The sequence below is a fragment of the Leopardus geoffroyi genome, chromosome E3 (genome assembly GCF_018350155.1).
Source record: "Leopardus geoffroyi isolate Oge1 chromosome E3, O.geoffroyi_Oge1_pat1.0, whole genome shotgun sequence".
Lineage (NCBI taxonomy): Eukaryota > Metazoa > Chordata > Mammalia > Carnivora > Felidae > Leopardus > Leopardus geoffroyi.
Window position 1 is genome coordinate 19,546,783 of NC_059340.1, and position 20,633 is coordinate 19,567,415.

The 20,633-nt window shown below is 45.9% G+C and overlaps 1 protein-coding gene across 7 annotated transcripts in view; it reads left to right on the forward strand.

Annotated features, from left to right (window-relative positions):
• The window catches only part of XPO6 (exportin 6), a 104,759-nt gene that overhangs the window by 58,851 nt on the left and 25,275 nt on the right, over positions 1 to 20,633 (forward strand). For 2 of the 7 annotated variants that reach the window (XM_045461389.1, XM_045461392.1), the window contains exons 9-12: positions 4,417 to 4,526; positions 13,369 to 13,477; positions 15,473 to 15,628; positions 16,727 to 16,796. In XM_045461389.1, coding sequence (XP_045317345.1) covers positions 4,417 to 4,526; positions 13,369 to 13,477; positions 15,473 to 15,628; positions 16,727 to 16,796 — 445 coding nt within the window. The remainder of the gene's footprint in view (positions 1 to 4,416; positions 4,527 to 13,368; positions 13,478 to 15,472; positions 15,629 to 16,726; positions 16,797 to 20,633) is intronic. The other 5 variants (XM_045461393.1, XM_045461395.1, XM_045461394.1 and 2 more) reach the window with 3 other exon arrangements.

Below are 20,633 nucleotides of genomic sequence, written 5' to 3' on the forward strand. Positions count from 1 at the left end.
GCTTTTTCATTCCACATCATGTCTGTGAGATTCACCTGTGTTGTGTGTGTGGCAGTAGTTTGTTTTCATTGCTTTGTAGTCAGTCATTATCTGAAAATCTGTCCCACTGCAGATATGAGCTGCTCGGTTTTTGGTGATCATGAATTCTCTTGCAGTGGGCGTTCTCATACATGCTTTTGGGTGTACCTGTGTAGCCCTTTCTGTTGGCGTAACCTGGGTATGACGTTCCCGGGTCAGGGAAGGCATGTGATTTTATAAGTTGTGGATTTTACGTGTCGTGGAAGTTTAAACCACCGATGATGTAGCTTCGTGAGGGTAGAAGAGAGACAAGGGCCTAGGCTGGGAGGGGTGTGTGTGTGTGGTTGGGGATTTGGAGCGAGGGTTTGGTGTGTGAGCTAGCCTTTTTCAGGGGGGTACTCGGCACATAAAAGTAAGCGCCCCCAGTGGGTGAGGGTGAACCGCTCCTGGGTGCAGCAGGGAGGGTGGGGGTGGAGGAGGACTAGGGTTGAGGAAGTATCAGGATGTCTGGTAGAGGGGCCAGTGAGTGCAGGGCAGGAAGGACAGCACTCTCAGTTCACCAGACCTAAGAGGGGATGGGAGAGGTGATGAGATGTGGGAGGGCGAGGGGGTGGGAGAGAAGCATTCCGGGTAGGAGCGTTTCGAGATGGATCCAGAGACCTCCCGGAGGGGACCGGGAAGAAAGGATTCAATAGATACGTTAGAATAAGTGTAGCAGAAATGAAGGAGATGGGGAGCCAGTGCTGAGGTCACAAAGAAGGGGTTTTGGGGAAAGTGGAATGAAAATGTTTTGCAGTTTGCTCTGCCTGTGAAGTTTTATATCTGCCCTTTATATATGACATAGAAGAAAGCTAAGTACAAGTTTTAAAGTACGCATGTCTTATGCCTACTTTTTTGGACCTGAACCCAACAAACCGTTCTGTGTTGGAGCTCTGGTTGTTTCTATGAGGTCTGTGTCCTTGGACCAGTCTTTTTAATTGCCTTCGATTTCAGTTTCTTCACTTAAGGAGATCGACTGTGGTGGGTATCTTCACAGTCTTGCCCCTGTTCATCTTCTGTGGTCCTTTGCCTAGAATTTTAGGTGTTGGTTTTCCATTGAAATCAAAGTGGTGGTTTTGTATGTTTATATATTACATGTATATACTGGGAAAAGAAATGAATATGGTCATGAAGCAGACAACAGGCTTCTTTCTTTGTCCTTTACCTGACGTTACTGTCAGCTGAGCTTCCTTGTACTCTCTTGGTCTCCTGTATGAGGACCTTCCTTCCTTCCGTTCTTTTTTTTTCTCTTTCAAAACATTAAAAAAATTTTTTTAAATTATTGATTTGTTTATTTTTTAATTTACATCCAAGCGAGTTAGCATATAGCGCAACAATGATTTCAGGAGTAGATTCCAGTGATTCATCCCCTATGTATAACGCCCAGTGCTCATCCCAACAGGTGTCTTCCTTATGCCCCTTCCCCATTTAGCCCATCCCCGCTCCCGCAACCCCTCCAGCAACCCTGTTTGTTCTCTGTATTTAAGAGTCTCTTCTGTTTTGTCCCCCCCCCCTTTTTTTGTATTATTTTTGCTGCCCTTCCCTTATGTTCATCTGTTTTGTGTCTTAAATTCCTCATATGAGTGAAGTCACATGATGTTTGTCTTTCTCTAATTTTGCTTAGCATAATAATATCTTCTAGTTCCATCCGCGTAGTTGCAAATGGCAAGATTTCATTCTTTTTGATTGCTGAGTAATACTCCATTGTGTGTGTGTGTGTGTGTGTGTGTGTGTGTGTGTGTGTGTACACACCACATCTTCTTTATCCATTCATCTGGAGGCCCTTCCTTTCTGGGTGCGGGCTCTTGGACTATGGGAGTCAGTGTCCTTTGAGGTCCAGGAAGAAGCAGATTTGAGCATTGGGCAGAGGGGCAGGAAGCTAGAAGGTGTTCTGCGCAGTTTACTGTAGGCTGGGCTGCCTATCGTAAATGGGCAGGGTGCACTCCAGGGTCAGGAGCTGGTGGTAGTAGGGGAGTTCTTTGGGGTAAGACTTAAGAATAAGAAATGAAGTGCCCTCGAGAGACGGTTTTAAGTTCTCATCTGGTCATTAACAGTGTGAGCATACTTTATCATGGTTTAATTATCTGCAAAGCTGGAAAACGTTCTTTCCTCTTGTCTAGAGGGTTATGAGTGTACTCAGTATTTTTGCCTTTTGTTTCTAAAATTCAGAGGGGTGCCTGGCTAGCTCAGTTGGCAGAGCATCTGACTCTTGGTCTCAGGGTCGTGAGTTCGAGCCCCGTGTTGAGTATAGAGATTACTTAAAAAAAATTTCATAAGAAAGTTTAGTACTGGTCATCATATATTGAAGGAATAGTAATAAGACAAAGGTGGTGTTAGTATCTTTCTATAAGCATCTCCTCTCTCGTTTCTTGTCCTACATTTTTTCTTTCACCGAAGTGTCCCACCACAGCCCCTCTGGCCACTAGTGCTCAGTAGGTGTTTGCCTCCAGCGTTGCTCCCCTCGCTGTGGTGTCCCCTCTGAGCATCTGATTTCTGTCTTCCTGGTCCTCTTACTGCATCCTTAGCAGTTCCTTCTGGGCCTTGCATTTTCATCCCGCCGCCTTTTCCTAAAACAGTGCCTGGGGTGGTGTGGCACTGGGGAACGGGGCTCTACACCAGGAGTCTGAAGTTCCACATTCTGGTTCTCTTTCTGTTCCTTATCTTTTCATCTTGCGCAGGTGACTTTGCTTTGGAGTCTTGGTTTCTTTTCTTTTCTTTTTTCTTTTTTTTTTAAATATGTTTTAATTTATTTTTGAGAGAAAGACAGCACAAGCAGGGGAGGGGCAGAGAGAGAGGGAAACACAGAATCCGAAGCAGGCTCCAGGCTCTGAGCTGTCAGTACAGAGCCTGACGCGGGGCTCGAACTCACAGACTGAGATCATGACCTGAGCTGAAGTCTGACGCTTAACCGACTGAGCCACCCAGGCGCCTCCCAAAAGTACTTCCTGATCAGCTATGTTCTCTGGAGGAGAACATGGGTGTTTTTAAACCTAGGAAGGCCAACTGAGTGATTGACTCACAGGGAGCTCAGCAAGCTGAAGCCAGGGAAGACTCCCATCTCCTGGCTGTGCAAATTGAGTGCCTGTCTACAGGCTACTTATATTATTTCCACGTGGCTTATTGTTTTCTGTGCTTATTCTTCTGGTTCACTTCATGTCATGGACATCCTGGATTTTGCAAAGGATGAAGTGGAGACAGGAAATGGTCATTTTTTTTTCAGAGGATGGCCCTGTCAGGTCCTGATTGTCAGTTCCAAGGCAACCCTGTGAGTTGTGAGGTTGGACTCTGCCCCAGTCTGCCCCGGAAAATGTTAGCTTTCTGTCTCAGACTGCGTACAGAACTCCCATCTCCTGCTACCACCCAATGGGCAAATCCCACACATGCCCTTATAAGCCTCTGGATTTCCTTGTGGATCCGAGAGGGAAGGAAACTGATCCAAGAAGATGATGGTCTTACTTCTTTCCCTATCTGATCCTGCCGCCCAACATTGCTTCAATGAAGCAATCACAAAACCAAAGAGCTCTTATAGGTAGCAAGAAATTCAGTGGATATAGAAGGGATTGGGGGGGGGGCCACAAGTTGAAATTGAATATGTGTGAGAAGGACTAGACGTTGGAGAATGTAGTGCCTGGAGTTTACATATATAAATAGAATCTCAAGGCTCTTGAGGAATCAGAGCGCAGTGAGTCAGGCACTAGACCCTACAGAGACTTGTTCTTCTCTCCTCACTTTGTCTTTGTCAACACCTGGTTAGAGGTTGCTCTTAGCCCATTGGACACCCCTCCTTCTGCAGATGAGATCATGCCTGAGAGTCAGACTTAAGCTAATTTTCAGTCTGTTATGTAGGAAGACTGCAGATGTTACTTTTCTAACTTTCAAATATGTAAACTTGTCACCTTCAGAACCATCGAAACTTACTTCTGGTTTCCTAATGATATGTAGAAGGGGCATTTACTGGGGTGGGAGGGGGGTGGTAAAGGGACCTGGTTTGAATAAATCATGTCCCTGGATCTCAATTTCTTTTTCTCTAAAACAGACTTGAATGGGATGATCTGTAAGAGTCCTCCCCATCAATCTCAGATTTAAAGATTGGTGTCTGCTTGGCTTATTTTGTAATTAAGTTTGTCCTGCATAGAATCTCCCTAATAATGATATGTTCCATGGCACCTTTGTCTTGTTAGGTTCACCAGGGCCCAGTCATGAAAACCATTTGAAAGATTGCAGTTGTGGTTACCAGGAAGTGGAGGGAATCTAGGCTTAGGGTTGTACCATTCTGATGGAAATAAACACTGGTGGGGATGTTTCTAAGGAGGAGCTGCGTTAAGTAATTTCATTGTCTGGATTTCTTTTGCATCATAGCCTACTCATGAAGGTTACTTCTCTTGTTTGGATATCTGGACGCTCTTTCTGGACTATCTGACAAGTAAAATTAAAAGCCGTCTGGGAGACAAGGAAGCAGTTCTCAACAGGTAAACCTCAGAAATACTGATAAATAGAAATAGACATTTTTGCATTTTTCTTGTGGCTTAAAGGGACAGCCAGGCCGTCAGACCTCTTCAGTGAAACTGGGTCACACAAGCTGGGTAGGTAGTAATGTCATTGAGCATTTTCATATATTTTTTTCCCCCTTTAAATATTTCATTTTCTTAAAACATTTTATTTTCTGATTAAAAATGTAATTTGTATAGTTCTTTAGCTGTGATAACTGTCTCAAGGGTTTGTTTTTAAGTGGCCCTTATTTTAGAGATTAAAAACTGAGGTATTTATTGGATGGATGAAATGATAGGACGTCTGGGATTTGCCTTAAAATAATCCACTGGGATAGAGGGAAAGGAGGGTTGGCCGTGTGTTGATAATTGATGTTGACCTTTATTGATGGTAACTTGGGGTTCATTATATGCTAGCTCCTTTTGTATGTGTGTGAAAATTTCCTAAATAAAGTAGTAAATACCTGCTGTGAAAAATAAGTATTTTAAAAACTAGGAAAAGATAGAAAAATATAAAGAAAAGATATCCATAATCCCACAGTCCAGCGATAATTACTTTTGTACTTTCTATTGTATTTATTTCTATTTTATTTATTTAATTAAAAAAAATGTTTATTTATTTTAGAGAGAGAGCGCGAGTAGGGGAGGGGCAGAGAGAGGGAGACACAGAATCCGAAGCTGGCTCCAGGCTCCGAGCTGTCAGCACAGAGCCAGATGCAGGGCTTGAACCCACGAACTGCGAGATCGTGACCTGAGCTGAAGTCGGATGCTTAACCGATTGATCCACCCAGGCGCCACTCTATTGTATTTTTTAAAAAACAGAAAATGGGGAAATGTTTTTCCCCTTATGTTCCTCAAGGTCATTTTTCTTGCTTGCAGGCAGAAAGTGTAGTTCCTGTCCACCATAGTTATTTAGTTAAGAAGTGAAATATTGAGCTAATGAATCTAGAACGCTTGGCACATTACGAATGCTCGCTCAGTAGATGGCATCAGTGGTTGGTGGTGAGTGAACACCCCTTCCTAGCAATGTGCCCCGTGGGGGGCGGCGGCGAGGAGAATCCTGGCCTGGGAAGAGATCGGACCCTCTGGAAACCCACCCTTGTATTGCTGAAGTTTTAATGAGTTTTTATAATCTTAAACTGAATATTTGCATTTCAAGTTAAAAATCTGCACTTTTGTTCCCAAACATTATTTGTGTGATTGCAAAATAGCTTGCAAGTTGCTTTGTTGTCAGGTCAGATGTGCTTTGTGGGTGTATATTCGTGTATCCGAAACTCTTACACAACAGTAGATCCTGTTTTTGGTGATTTTGCCAACTAAAAGTTAGTTATTGTGTTTTTGAATGAGATTCTTCAAAGGAAAGGTATTTTTGCCTTATTCTCTATTTTGTATGCTGAACAGTTGGGTCCTGTAGTTCCGGGACTGTGCTTGATTTTGCTATGTTTAGTGGGAGACTTGACATCTCACGCTTGTTGGAAGAATAAACTGAGGAAATGATTAATATGAAAATGCTTTTTAAAGCACAGTACAAAAGTGTTTTAGGTGTGGAGAATATGGTTCCATTGAGAAAATCTGCAGAGTGTAGTATTAAATAGATTTTAGTATTAATCTGGCAGATTATTAGTGTTAAAGATACACTTGTGCACACCAACCTACCGACAGAAGGAGCAGTGGTATACAATTTAAAGTCCTTTTCTGCTTCATGGGAGCAGTGTTACTTTTGGTCAAGTTATATGCTGATCACATTTCCTCTTGCAAAATGTGCATGTTGACCTCTCTCTCAGGATGGTTAGGATTCAAGGAAATCACATATATAAAATGCCTGGCACAGTATTTAGCCTGTATTAGGCACTCAGTAAATGGTCGCAGTGATGACTGCAACCATGATAATAAGTAGTAGAAGACGTTGCTGCCATCGGACTGTGGTGGTGACCATGGAGTTCAGTGATCAGGGCCCCCAGGTGTCCTAAAGGCCTTTTAGTCCACCTTCAAGTGTTGACCTGTCTGCCCAGGCATCTGTCATCTGATGTCACTGGGTTGTCAGGGGTGATGGCTGATCACTTTCAACACTAGGAATTTTTTTTGATGTTTATTTATTTATTTTGAGAGAGAGTGTATGAGTAAGAGAGGGAGAGGGAGAGGGAGAGAGAGAGAGAGAGAGAGAGAGAGAGAATGAATCCCAAGTGGGCTCTGTGCTGTCAACACAGAACCCAACGATTTGGGGCTCAATCTCAAAAACCATGAGGTGAAACCTGAGCTGAAATCAAGCACAGGACGCTTAACTGACTGAGCCACCCACATGTCCCTAAGAATTTTTTTATTGATCATTTGATTATCATCCTAAATGAGGCTTTCTAATTCTTTATGACTTTTTTTAATGTTTATTTTTGAGAGAGAGAGACAGTGCGAGTAGGGGAGGGGCAGAGAGAGGGGGAGACACAGAATTCGAAGCAGGCTCCAGGCGCTGAGCTGTCAGCACAGAGCCCGATGCAGGGCTCGAACCCATGGACCAGACCGCGAGATCATGACCTGAGCTGAAGTTGGACTGAGCCACCCAGGTGCCCCTATGACTTTTTTCCCCCCAAACATACACTTACAACACTTTTATGCCCTTGAAAAACAAAAAAAGCCTTGAAAGAAAAAAAGCCTCTTCAAAGCTGGTCTGGGGTTTTTTGCTGTTAGTTAACCATCACCAGGGAACTGTTTATTGAGCAGATATCACTTAGTATCTGGGTTACAGATTACAAAGAGGGCTGTATAAGGTAGTCCGCTGAGGGGCACAAAGAAAATAGTTGAATTTTAACGTCTATATTTTTCCGGTCACCTCTTAAACACTGTATATTTATGCAGGTGGGCGCTCAAGTCCTTAAATGAAAGTTTTGAAGAGTGGCAACCACTGTTCTAGGTTCTAAGAGACCCTGATACGTCAGAGACGTGCTGTTTCGCAAAAGTAGTTGATAAAGACCGCTGGCTACTGGTCGTGACCCACTCATTTTAACTAAAGCACGTAAATGTGATCAAATGTTTTTCGGCTGGTAAAATGCATCTGAAAGAAGTTGAGGTGCTTTTGGAATCACATTTGTGGCTTAAGCCAGAATTTCAGAAGCAATTGATGTTGCAGGAACTCGTCAAGAATGTTTTCTTGGTGTCTTAAATGGGAAACGTAGGTGTGGTTAAGTCACTCAGTTCCTGTCCCTTGCGGTTTACAGGTTTTGCATCATCCATCACAACAAAGCGGTGTAGGCATTGTAGGCTACAAATTTAGAAGCACAAATGTACATGAGTTTATTTTTGGACCTAGGAGCTTGGAAATCGGAGCTCCTCATGTTCCTCACTCCGTGAGAATGCTCCAGAGTTTCTTGATCAGAGCTGCTGGGGACTCGGGTCCCTCTGTGTGAGGACTGTGTTCTGTAACTTAGCAGAACAAAGCCGCTGCTGGAGCTCGTGGTCCGGGTTGGCCATCTTCAGGTGGTGGTTTGGGAAGACCTGAATTTCAGTTTCCTTTTCCTCCGTTGTACTCTGGGGAAGGTTGTGCCGACTTACAGGTTGTTGAGTAAACGAAGTGAGCCGGTGCGTGTCGAGTAGCTTGGCCGACAGTAGGTGTTTGGTGAAGAACTGATTCTCTTCTACTCGCTCCCTCTCACTCCCTTCTCTCTGTGCTGGTCACTGTGAGAGGAGCCACCTGTGTAGGAACTTCTTGCAGGAAGAGGGGGAAACCTGAAGGGAGTTAAGCAACCTCTAAAGTTCTCGAGTCATGTCCTGTGACCGCTTCGTCGTGAGAGTGCTGGCAAGGACCAGCCACAGAGCAGCCGGGGATCCCGAGTGACACCGGGTTGGACTGTAAACACATGTGGGCGAGCGTGAGAACAATTGCTGCCCCTTCTTTCCGGGTGGGTTTTCTGCTTAACAAAAAGGAAGTGCTGTTGTGACCCGTGACATTTTGATACACTTAATAAAAGGTGTCAACTAGGTTTCTATCAGGGCTCCGGTTGTTTCCTAGCTCCTAGGAAGAGAAATTCATGCTGTTGACGGCCCCAGAGAGCAAGTGAATGGGGTCTCAGTAATTTCAAAATTGGGCCGGCGTCCCACCCCTGTCCTTTGTAGCCCTCTCTCACTTGGACTTTTGTCTGTTTATTGCCTGCATTTATTCATGTTTTTGTTCATTTGTTCTTTCATCCGTCCTTTGTTTACTGAACACCTACTCTGTAGTTGTCCTAACGTGTACAGTTTTATTTAACTCAGAAGTTGGGGTGCTTCGGAATCACATTTGTGGCTCCAGTCACAGAGGTCTGTAGGTTTATGACCGTTGCATGTTTAAACATTTAATGCCACACATTTCTCTCTGAGTACTGCTTTAGCTTCATCCAAAAAAATTTTTAAGTTTGTTTTTGAGAGAGAGAGAGAGAGAGGGAGGATGCTCAGAGAGAGAGAGGGAGGCCCAGAATCTGAAGCAGGCTCCAGGCTCTGAGCTGTCAGCACAGAGCCCGGCGCGGGGCCCAAACCCATGGGCTATGAGATCATGACCTGAGCTGAAGCTAGATGCTTAACCAAGTGAGCCATACAGGCACCCCTCGCTGAAGATATTTTCTAATTTCTCTTGGGGTTTCCTCTTTGCTGTTTAACTCCCAGATATTGGAGATTCTCCATCTGTCTTGTTACCATATTCTAGTTACCATGATCTGCAAACGTAGTTTGTGTTCTGTTAAGGTTTGTTTTATGACTTAGTTTTCTTGGTGATTGTTCATCGCGCACTTGAAAAGAGTGTGTATTCTGCTGTTGTCGGATGGGATGTTGTGTAAATGTTGGTTAGGTCAGGTTGGCAGGTGGCATTTCTGTGTGTCCTCTGTCATGTTCAGTCAGTGACCGGGAGAGAGGTAAGCTCTCCATGTGTAATTGTGGGTTTACCAATGTCTCCTCTCAGCCCTTATCAGTTTTTGCTTCATTTATTTTGAGACTCTGTTGTTAGTTTCACACAAATTTAGTTTCCCTTTTCAGTATGTCTGTTTGACTCTCTGTCTTTATCTGAGGTTTTTAAGAGGTTGCTCTGGTATTACAATATGTCTACTTTTCCTTTTAGCCCTTCACCACTGAGAGTGTATGTAGAAGAAGCCTTGTCACCACATAGATCCTTTTGCCCTCCCTTTATACTGAAGTTGCCACATGTTTTATGTCTGTATATGTGGACAACCCCAGCATACAGTGTTTTATTTTTGCCTTCATCATTCATATTTTAAAGATCTTAAGAGGAGAGAAATAGTGTGGAGAACACTAGAGAAATGGTATTTACCCAGACATTTGCCAATTTCTTGCTTTTGTCCTTCGTTCTTAAAGTTCCAAGTTTCTTTCCTATGATCATTTACTTACTGTATTAACGAGCTTGGGCTGTCCTGACAAAATATCACAGGCCGGGTGGCTTAAACAGCGGGAATTTACTTTGTCACAGTTCTGGAGACTGGAAGTCCCGGCTCAAGGTGCTGGCAGGTTCACTTCCTGGTGAGGACTCTTCCTGGCTTGCAGACTCTCGCCTTCTCCGTGTCCTCATGTGGCCCTTCTGTGCTTGCACGGGAGAGCGAGTGGCACGCATGCACTCTCCCCTGTCACTTTCTCTTCATGTGAGGCCACTGTCCCGTTGGATAGGGTCCCACCCTTATGACCTCACGTAACCTCTGTTCCCATTTTATAGGCCTTATCTCCAAGTACAGTCACACGGGGGATAGGGCTTCAACATAAGAATTTCCAGTGGACCCAGTTCAATTCAGTGCCTAGCACCTCCTGCCCGAAGAACATTACGGAGGATGGTGATACTAGCTGCCTTAAAAAAAAGTCTTTGATAATTCCAGGGTCCTGGCGTCTTGAGGTTGGCTTCTGTTGATCGTCTTTCCCTTGATTAATGGTCAGTGTCTCCTCCTTCTTTGTATGCTGACTAGTGTCTCGGATGCTTTTACCTCTTTATGTGAACCAGCCTCAGGCATGGCTTCCGTCACCACGGTCACCTTATGCTCAGAGATGCTGCATGTAGAGACCTCGCACCCGCAACGCAGGTAGCAGGAATGAGAAGGGGAGAGTTGGACAAAAGGCTCTTGTCCGGAGGCTCTGCCCTGTGACTCCTCTTAGCATGTCCTCGACCACTGCCATCTCGAGGGAGGCTGGGAAATGTGGTCTTCCGCTTGGCCTCAGCGCCCAGTGTTGTCTTGCTGAGGAGGAAAGGAAGATCGGGTCTTGGGTAGGGAGCCGGAGTCTGCCACACCCGAATACTCTGCCCACCTTCACCAGCCACTTGGGGAGAGCAGTTACTACCTGAGTGTGTTTAGCCTGGTTCCTGGTTGGGGTCCGTCTTCTCTGGGATAAACTTTTCTTGCAGCCAGAGCTGCTAACTGCCGGTAAGGGTTTAGGTCTAATTTAGGGTTATTCTGTGCATTTTACAAAGTCTTTAAAGTCCCTTTTGAGCTCAGCAGGACAACTTGTAGATGACGGGTTTCATCTGTCCTCTGGTCTGAAGTGGCTTTTCTTTCCTAGCAAAATTGTGAAAATGCACTGGTCCATCGTAGTGATTTATAGCATAAAACTCGTGTAACTAACTTTAGGAATTTATATCTGAGCAAATGGCAAATATAAGCTCCAGGCTTAAGTGTTTGATCTTAACCTTTCTCTGAAGTCGACTGAAATAGGATTTTGAGTCTGCTGGCAATTCTTCCCACAGACGTTGCCTGTTTTGTGAGTGATCTTCCCTGCCAGCGTTAGTTTCTGGGCGGCCTTGCTTGGTTGCCCGTCCAGCCTGGGTTGTTAAGTCATTTGCAAACACTGCGGGGAGGGGTGGTCAGTGTTTCTGTCTTAGTGAAAAAAAGAACTCTTGTGCCCACCAGACTCTGCAGTGTGACAGCATAGGAGGATTTCCAAGTAGTCTCGAGACTGTGTACAGAGTCGTTACAAGGGTTGTAGCGGACTAGATGGACTGACTGTATTTGATCTTGGCACTAGATTCCTTTTAGCTGTGGTTAGCTTGTCTGGTACTCACCTGTGTTGGATTAGATGGTTCATTAGGTAGAGTCCTGTCAGGAGAACGGACACCACACTTAATTGTTTTAAGAATTCGGTGTAAGAGATTGATGAAACTGGTGTTGGAGGGCCGGAAGAGCAAGAAGGAGACATCAAGATTCAGCAGATGAGAACTACAGGAGGCAGCCCACCCCCGGGGCTGAAGGAAAAGAGTGGAGCTGTTCAAATCTGGATCGCAGGGATGGGCCCCGTGCAGCTCAGGTCTCTGAAGAGAGGGCACCCAGGAGCTCGGCCAGGCAGGGGGGTGGAGGCTTGGAGCTGGTGCTCACTCCTGAGAGGACGGGGTGCGACCTGGCTGCTGCTGGCACCTCCGAGAGTGCATGCAGCTGGCTGTAGGAATGTGAAAGCTGAAAGTAGGACCAGTTCTTACCTCCAGGTGACCGTCACTGGGGTGATACTTCCAGGGCAGCGAGCCCACCAGGAGAATGGCATCCCTGTGCTCCTGCTGCCTCTTGGTCTTCCTCCAGCGCCCCTGCTGCAGAGCCTCCAGGCAGAGGAGAGGTGTGCTCTGTGCAGCCTGGGCCCCGACGTCACAAAGTGTGTGGCTGGATCGGCGCCGGACGCCTGGCACGAGTGCCCGGCTTTGTGAGTGGGAGCAGTCCCTGAGCCTGTCTTGGAAGCGTTTCGGGACAGACATTTAGGCTTTGGGATTTGTTCTTGAAAATTAGGGTTTGGTGGCCCTTGGGTGCGACTGCTGCATGTAACTTGGTGTTTCCGGAGGTAGGCTGTCATCACACGTGGGAAATAGCCAGGCCTGGAGCTTTAGGTATTTCTTTGAGAAGGGGCAGGGTTCCTCCAGACCTTTTCCATTTCTTCCTTTAGGTTTTAAGTGTTCTGACTGAAGGTTTTGGGGGAGTGAGCGGAGCAGGCTCGAAGACCATTGTTGGTTTATGCATAGAGAGGAGGGCATAGGATGTTGAGTTAGGGAGCCCCAGGTTCAAATCACCTAGCTTGGTGACCATGGGCAGTCTGTCTAACTTTTGTTAACTCTGGTTTCCTTGCCGGAGAAACACCAATAATATACCTACCTCTCACAGATGTTAAAAGCATTGAATCATGGAGTTGAACCTTCTATTGAATCGGTGTAAATTGATATTTATATATCATTACTTATAATCCCTTGGGCACCCGTTGAGAAAATAACTCAAGAGTATATGGTGAAAAGAATGCCAGGGGAGTGAAAAGAAGTGTCTGTTTAACACAAAAGAAGGCATTAATGGAGGAGCTGAACAAAAGATACTGGCAGAAGTCCTTCCTTACCAGTAATTACATTAAACGTAAAGAATATAACTTCTCTAGTTTAAAAAGCAGTGATTAGCAGAATGGATTGAAAACACATGATCCCACTACATGTTGTCTATAAATAGAGACTCACTTCGGTTTCAAAGACACAAACAGGTTGAAAGTAAAAGGATAGAAAAAGCTATTCCATGTAGACAGTAACCAAAAGAGATTCAGGGCAGCTATGCTAGTGTCAGAATAGACTTTAGGACAAGAGTGGCTGCCGGGGACAAAGGACATCGTCTAATGATAAAGGGTCCATCCGTGAAGAAGGTGTCTGGAACATAGCAAAATAAAGAAATACCCCTGCCACCGTTCCACTCTCACATATGCACTTGCCAGCCCGTAAGCTAAATCTAGTTCAGATACTGCTTGTATATGGTAATCCAGCAGGGACGCTATTCTTCTTCAGAGTGTAGGAGGCCTTTTCAAAACCCAGGCTAAAAGCCTGCTGTCACCTGTTGTTGAATTTCTCCCTGCCGCATAGGTACGAAGACGCTCTAGTCCTCTTGCTCACGGAGGTGTTGAATCGAATCCAGTTCAGATACAACCAGGCCCAGTTGGAGGAGCTGGATGACGAGACTCTGGATGATGATGTAAGCGGCGTGGCCTAATCAACCGTAGTCATTGTCATTTTCGGTGTGAGTCCACACGGAGACTTGGAACCTGTAAGCTCTCTGCTCTGGAGCCAGAGTAGTCTTACAGTTTGAATTGTGTGTTTGAACTTTACAGTTGACCTTGACCAGTGTGGGGCCTAGGGGTGCTGACGACCCGTGCAGTCGAAAATCCCAAGTTTAACTTTTGGCTCCCCTAAAACTTAGCTGCTAACAGCCTGACTGTTCACCGGAAGTCTTATCGACAGTCGATTAACACATATTTTGTATGTTACATGAGTTCTATACCATATTCTTACCATAAAGTTAGCTGGAGAAAAGAAAATGTCATGAAGAAAATGGTAAGAGCAAATACATTTCCAGAGCTGTACTATGTTTGTTGAAACAAAAAATCCTGTGTAAGTGAACATGCCCAGTTTAAACCTGTGTCATTCAAGGGCCAGCTATATATCCTACTCGTCTTTTGGGGTTTGTTAATTGTAAAAAGAAGTTGACAGACGTTTTTACCTGTATGAACTAGGGAGATAAGTAGAGACACCATATGCACAGTGAGAAATGGTTGAGCAAGGGCTCTGTATTGCCTTGCACCCACACCTCTGCTCCCCACTCCGGGCAACGAGTAAAAGCTAGCTAGATGCGGGGTGAGGGACAGGGCATAAAGAGCTGCTGAAATGGTAAGGCTAGGATGAAAAGAAGTCTCTTTTGAGTATATTTTGTAAATCAGTATCTTAAAATCAATCTTGAATTTATTGACACTCGTGTGCCCAACATGGGTAAGGCAAATGTGTTGAAGGACACAATTCCCATGTTCCTTTTTCTTTTTTTTTTTTTTTTTTTAATTTTTTTTTTTTTTCAACGTTTATTTATTTTTGGGACAGAGAGAGACAGAGCATGAACGGGGGAGGGGCAGAGAGAGAGGGAGACACAGAATCGGAAACAGGCTCCAGGCTCCGAGCCATCAGCCCAGAGCCCAACGCAGGGCTCGAACTCACGGACCGCAAGATCGTGACCTGGCTGAAGTCGGACGCTTAACCGACTGCGCCACCCAGGCGCCCCTCATGTTGCTTTTTCTTAAGCACCATGCACTTTAGAATTTTCAAGTCACTGGTAGGGCTCTCAAAATAACTGACCGTGGCATGGCTGAGACCTTGAGGGTGGCCGTGTTTGGGTTAGAAAGAGCCTTGTACTTGGAACTCAGAGGCCTGGGTTTGAATCTCTGAAACCTTGGGCCACAAGGAGATAGAAGTCTGGGCCTTAGATTTCTCTGAGCTTTATTTTCTCCTCTCCCAAAAGGGGAGCGATGTGGCTGACTGGCCTGTGCTGACGGTTACATGACGGTAATGTGTGGAAGGGCTGGCTGCATGCCTGCTACGTCGTGGGTGAAACTTTAGCTTCACTTCTTGTTAGCTGTACAATTTAGTTCAGTGCTTCTCACGTTGGAGCATGGGTAAAAATCGTTGGGACAGCTTGTTAAACAGACTTTGATTTAGGGGTGGGGGCCACAGAATCTACGTTTCCTACAAGGCCGTGGGAGATGCTGGTGCTACCGTGTCTGTGGACCGTACTTTGAGTGGCACTGACACAGTCCGTTCTACTGCTAGGGACCTAGTAATGCACTGTTTCAGAAGGTAATGAACGAGCGACCGGTTCCTATAGCTGCGTTCTCATGGAGGGGCCTTGAGCATTTCACCAGTGGCTTTTTAAGATCTCTGTGTCCCTGTGACCGTAGGGGGAAGAAGTAGGTCATTCTCTCTGGATCATGTGCTGAGGAAACAGCTTTTTAGGAAACTAATTCATTGGATTAAAAAAAAGATTCCAGGTTGGCCTTTTTAAAGTACCAAATGACCTGGTTCCGTCATTTGCCGCTTCTTCAAGATTTTATGTCCGAGAGTGGACTTGAGGTTGAGGCTAGATGGGCAGGGAAGATGACAGGAGTGCCTTTCCGGGAGAGCTGATCCTTCTGTGTTTCCCCCACAGCAGCAGACAGAGTGGCAGCGGTACTTACGCCAGAGCTTGGAGGTAGTGGCCAAAGTGATGGAGCTCCTTCCCACACACGCCTTCTCGACACTGGTAACTCACCATCGGGAGGGGAACGAAGAGCCTGATTCTCTCCCTGCACATGTAGCACGAGTAGTAAGGCTTTTTTGCTCACCGGTATTTTAAAATACATAGGTATACATTTTAAACAAAGAATAATGATGACCATCACCGGCCTTCAAAGTTTAACAAATGCTAACATGTCCCCAAATATTTTAAATCCGCTTTTGGAAGCCCTGTTTTTCTTCCTGAACTCTCACATGTAATATGAATTTTACTAATGCCTTCAGGCCTGCATCAGTAGCTCAGAAACGACCAGGCCACGCAGAGGACTTCTTGCTAAAGATCGCATTGCTGCAAAGTGAGCCTTTGTAAAGCCCGTCGCCAGCACTCTGCGTATATTCATGTGCTAGAATCTTAGTCATAAGGACCGCTTTCCTTCACTCAGTGGTGCTTGTTATTTGGGGAGATTTCATTAAGCCTATCTCTTCTTCAAGGACAAGATGATTTGGGGGAGGGGGGTCTTGTGTTCTCTTGTAGACAGTTCTGTTGTGTTTCGCCATCTGCCTTTCGTAGGGACCTGTCACATTGAAGTCTGATCTTTGTCCTAACGGTGAGTTAGCAGCTTTAGAAAGAAAAGATACTGATAGCTCTGGTTATGAGGGTCCTGTCTGCCAAATGAGTAAGGGAATCAGACTTCTAAAAAATTGGGCCTGTCTTTTCACTCTGCCATGCACTTAAATAAGGCAGATTATCTGACCGTTCTTTCCAGAATAGGATTTCCCTTGGATTTGAAGGGAGATAGGTTCCGTCTTTAAGCTCTAGAAGGTGTAGATCATTTGGGGTTTGGTGTCCTCTTTTAGGAACCGTAATAGTCAAACCCAGCATCCATTACTTTGTTTAGAAAAGAGTTACCTACCTGATAAGTTGTTGTTGTTGTTGTTGTTTTTTTTTTTTTTCTTTTCTGATTCCAAACATTAATTGGTGGTGTGAATTGTAGAAATTGTTGAAGGCAGGGCACTGAAGGGAGCCACTCCTTAGCTGGCAGTAAAGGTTCTCAGAGAAAAGGGTATTTTTAATCTGATGCCCCTCCCCACCCCCCATAGATCTTGCAATGTTTTAACGTTAAAATGCTGTTAAAAGTTGGACTTATGTTTGTTTTTTTTTTTTTAATCTTTGTTTTTTTGTTTTCAGTTCCCAGTTCTTCAGGACAATTTAGAAGTTTATCTGGGTTTACAGCAGTTTATAGTTACTTCAGGGTCAGGTAAACTGGTTTTTATTTTCTAATTTAACCGACATTAAGAAAACTACCGGGCTAATATTTAATTATTGCCTTCTTTGCTGTCGCAACATGATTTCTCCACTGCCACCTCCCCGCCGCTCTGTCTCTCCCCACTTCTAAATGGAAAACTTTCTTAAAGAATCAATGACAAAAAGGAACCGTGGGGGAGGTAAAGGATGAGGCTGTGACAGTGCATTCCGAACAGGTGTTTCAGTGAGAAAGAAGCAGCTGATTTGGAGCAAAGAGGGGGGACTTAGAGGGGGAAAGAGAAACCAAAACCCAGCAATTAGGCTATTTCCTTATGTCTTTGAAACCAGCAAGCGCGCTAGGGAAAAATGGCTTTGGGCTTTGCTGCCGTGTGCTCTTTCCTCCCTGGTGTTAAGCAGTAAGAGGACCCAGGAGCGGCTCTGGAGTCGGCCGACCTGTGCGGGAACACGCCGACAGCTCGTGGCTGTTAGCTCTCCTCCCGTAGCTGGCCCGCGGGAGGCCTGGCTGCAGCTGGCTGGGAAGACTTTGGGCTGCCCTTGGTAGGTGGCTTCACTCACCTGCTTGGGGTTTAGGGTCAGCAGTTTTGGGCCGTTTGGTTGATAACGATAACAGCTTCCGTGTGTAGAACACACGTCACACGCCAGGCACTGTATTCTTTGCCTACGCTGTCTTTAACTCTCTCACCTGTCCTGGTCTCCTATTTTATGGAAGAGGAAATGGGTGTCCAGAGATGTCACTTTGTCCCAAGATGGTGTAATAAGGAAGGATTAGAAAGTTGAATGAACTAAAATCTGCCGTCCATTTTTTGCTAGCTAGTTGAAAACACCGAAAACAACTTCTTGTGCCTACAAATGCACCCGTGCTTCCCCGTATCCCTCCAGCCTCCCCCATCTTCTTCCCAGTGTTTTCCCTCCAGGAGTCCTGCCTGGCCCAGGCCCCCAGCCCCTCTGCTGTGTAATTGTCTCAGTCTGGCACAGAGCCACTCAGGGTATAGACCATCTCCTGGGCGAGCTTGTTATTCATGGCAGAGCCTCCACGAGAGGCTCTGTCTGGGGCTGCCCTTCTTGGTGGCCTGTGACGGTTTGTTTCCATGACTGTATTATTAGCTTCTAAATAATCCGCTGGGCCCCAGGAGGTTGATGGGACTTGGCATGCCCCTAAGTTTGTAGATAGGTTAAGAACAGCTTACAAAGAACTTTAAAAAGATCACTTTTCAAAGCAAACATGCCTGTGAAATATGCTGTCAACATTAACAAAAATCATTTGACTGTATAAATGCTACAGATGTTTCCAGCATCCATTCTTGGGGAAAATTGTACCCTGGTGGTCTCTCCCTCAGGGCCACTCATCAAATTAGAATGTACTCAGCATCCTAAAGACCTGGTCTTGATCTTATTCTCGATCTTTTAAGAAATTGGGCATGTACTCCTCCACCCCCCCCCCCCCCCACACACACACAAATTGACCCCTATATAAAGCTTACGTTGAGTCTGTCTTCAGGAGAAAAATCTGAGCGACTCCTAACTTAGAGTTTCTCATCCGAGAAGGATAATCTGATTTATTTTTCCCTGAATGAAATATCATATACCTGTTCTCACTGAAACCCGTTTACTGGCGGTTTCCCAGTGTGCCTGGCCTTCCAGATCGTTTATAAATCTCATCCCTAGCACTGCTCCTTGGTGCATACTCCTCTCAGGCCAGAGAAATACTTACTGTTTTAAAACGATCTCTCTTATCCGTGACGAAGCATTCCCCCATCCCTTGGTGGCTCCAAAGCCAAGTTTTCAATGCAAAGCCTATTAAAAAATGGAAACTCTGAATACATTTTGTTCCCTGGTTCCCATGGCCATCTAACCTCTCAAATAACCTCCATGCTGGATTAGCAGCCTTCCTGCCTCTTAACAGAAACTGTGGCATCTTCCTCTGAGAGGGTGGCCCCTCCATTCATGTGCTTTACTTCTCACCAGCTCTTAATTCTCGAATCTCCCCTGGAGGCTGTGTGGATGGGAGACTGACTGTTTACACCTGCTGCCGATCTTCCTGCCTCTACTTCCTCATTAGGACGGAGACCAGGCCTGAGGTCGCGGTGGCACCTCAGTGGCTGTGTGCGGGTCTTGCCCCTGGGAGGTCATCCTTCGCCTGCATTGCCTATCTTTCTCAACCGTCTGTGGTTTGAAAGATCCTGTCTTTGGTTGTCGTGTCTCTTCTATTCTTTGTTCTGCTTGGCTTCATTTATGACCTACTTGTTCTCTCAGAGTAGAATTCCTCAAATGGGGATTTTCACATCTCTACCTCCGCAGCCCCCCCCCCCCCCAACAAAAGAAGACTGAGTTATATTTAACATGAAGATGTTTTTCCCCCCGGGCATTGATTTGCCAGGGAGCTGTCCTTTGGACGTGGTAAAAAGCGCATGCACCTAGATGGCGTCAGGGCGACTTGCTTGATGGAAGATCGCGCTTCAGTGTGGCTGCGATGTTTTCTGTCCCACAAACCTCCATGTGGCAGTGATGTCCTTCTGAGGGTTCCCCTTTGCGGCTGTTCTTTGCTATTAGGCGGACATCTAAGCCTTAGCCAAATAGGAGGAGAAGGGGGTGGTTCTGAACAGCTTTCTCAGTGGGAACTCAGGTGATCGCTTGCAGCATTTGGTGCTGCTGGCGGTGTGAAGGTTCTAGGCTCGGGGGTGGGCGCAGAGATTTTAATTTGGGGTGCCTCCTGCCTGTGTGCTTATCTGTCTTGCAGACAGTAGGCAAGCAGCAGTCGCAGTTTGCATTGACACGCGCTGTAGATGGTACGTGTGTCTTCAGTTGAATTATACGGAATTGCAGTTCTGTTCTGTCAGAAGTGGACACATATCGGCAGTTTCTTATGGTTCAAACTGATAGTTTAAAATCACAGCGGTCCTAAGCTGGTTTTCATTCCAAGTACTGCTCTTTGACAAATTCGGGCAGGTTTAGAAGGGAACGAGCAGGATGGCAGGGATTCTCAGCCAGAGGGTGACACGGGAAATGAAGGGACGCAGGGGTGTATTTGAGCCGAGAGGAGAGTCTCTTTCTTTGCCTCTCCCCCAGGCTGCCATTCGTAAGCAGGCCTAGGCTCGTTTTGTGTGCTTCCCTCAGGGTGGGACCAGGGATGCCAATAAGGAATTGTGGGGGGAGGGACACTTTTTCTCTGTCGTTTCTGGCCAAGCTGTTTAAACATGGAGGACTCCCCGAAGAGGTTTGTGGGGAGAGGCTGGGAGGAGGCCCCGCACCGGCCGTAGCCGGCTGGACTCAGGAGCAGGCGGGGAGGCCTGCTCACAATGACTCCAGGAATGTTAGGACCCAGACGCCAATGGAAACCCGATTTAGGGTGGTATCTTGGTTTGGTTTTTGTTTCCCTTCATGTTTTAAACTGTTCAAGAACCTCGTTCTTGGGTAAACCTAAGGGCACAAGAAGTTGGGAAGCAGTCAGCAGGGTGGAGAGCCTCGTGGGCGAGGGCGAGGCGATGAAGGTGTGCGGGAGTCAGAATGTGTCCTCGCTGCCCCGGGGAGAGAAAGGCTGGTCTCTTTTCGGCCGACACTAGCAGCACCACACCCAGTTCCAGGGCAGATTTTTCTTAAGGCTTTGTTTCCCACAGCCCTAAAGCTTGGTGTGCAAAGGAAAACAGGTTTTAGTTTACCCTGGGAGTCAGTTATATAGCTGTAAGCCTGAAAATCCTTGACATTCAGAAAGTGCGTGATTGTGGTGCTTTTGTTAGCTGGGAAAGGAGGAGAGGCAGCGGTGTCTCTCGCATGATCAAAAATACCTCTTGGTTCTCTCTGTTTTGTCGGCTCATCTGGCTGGCGTGGGGTG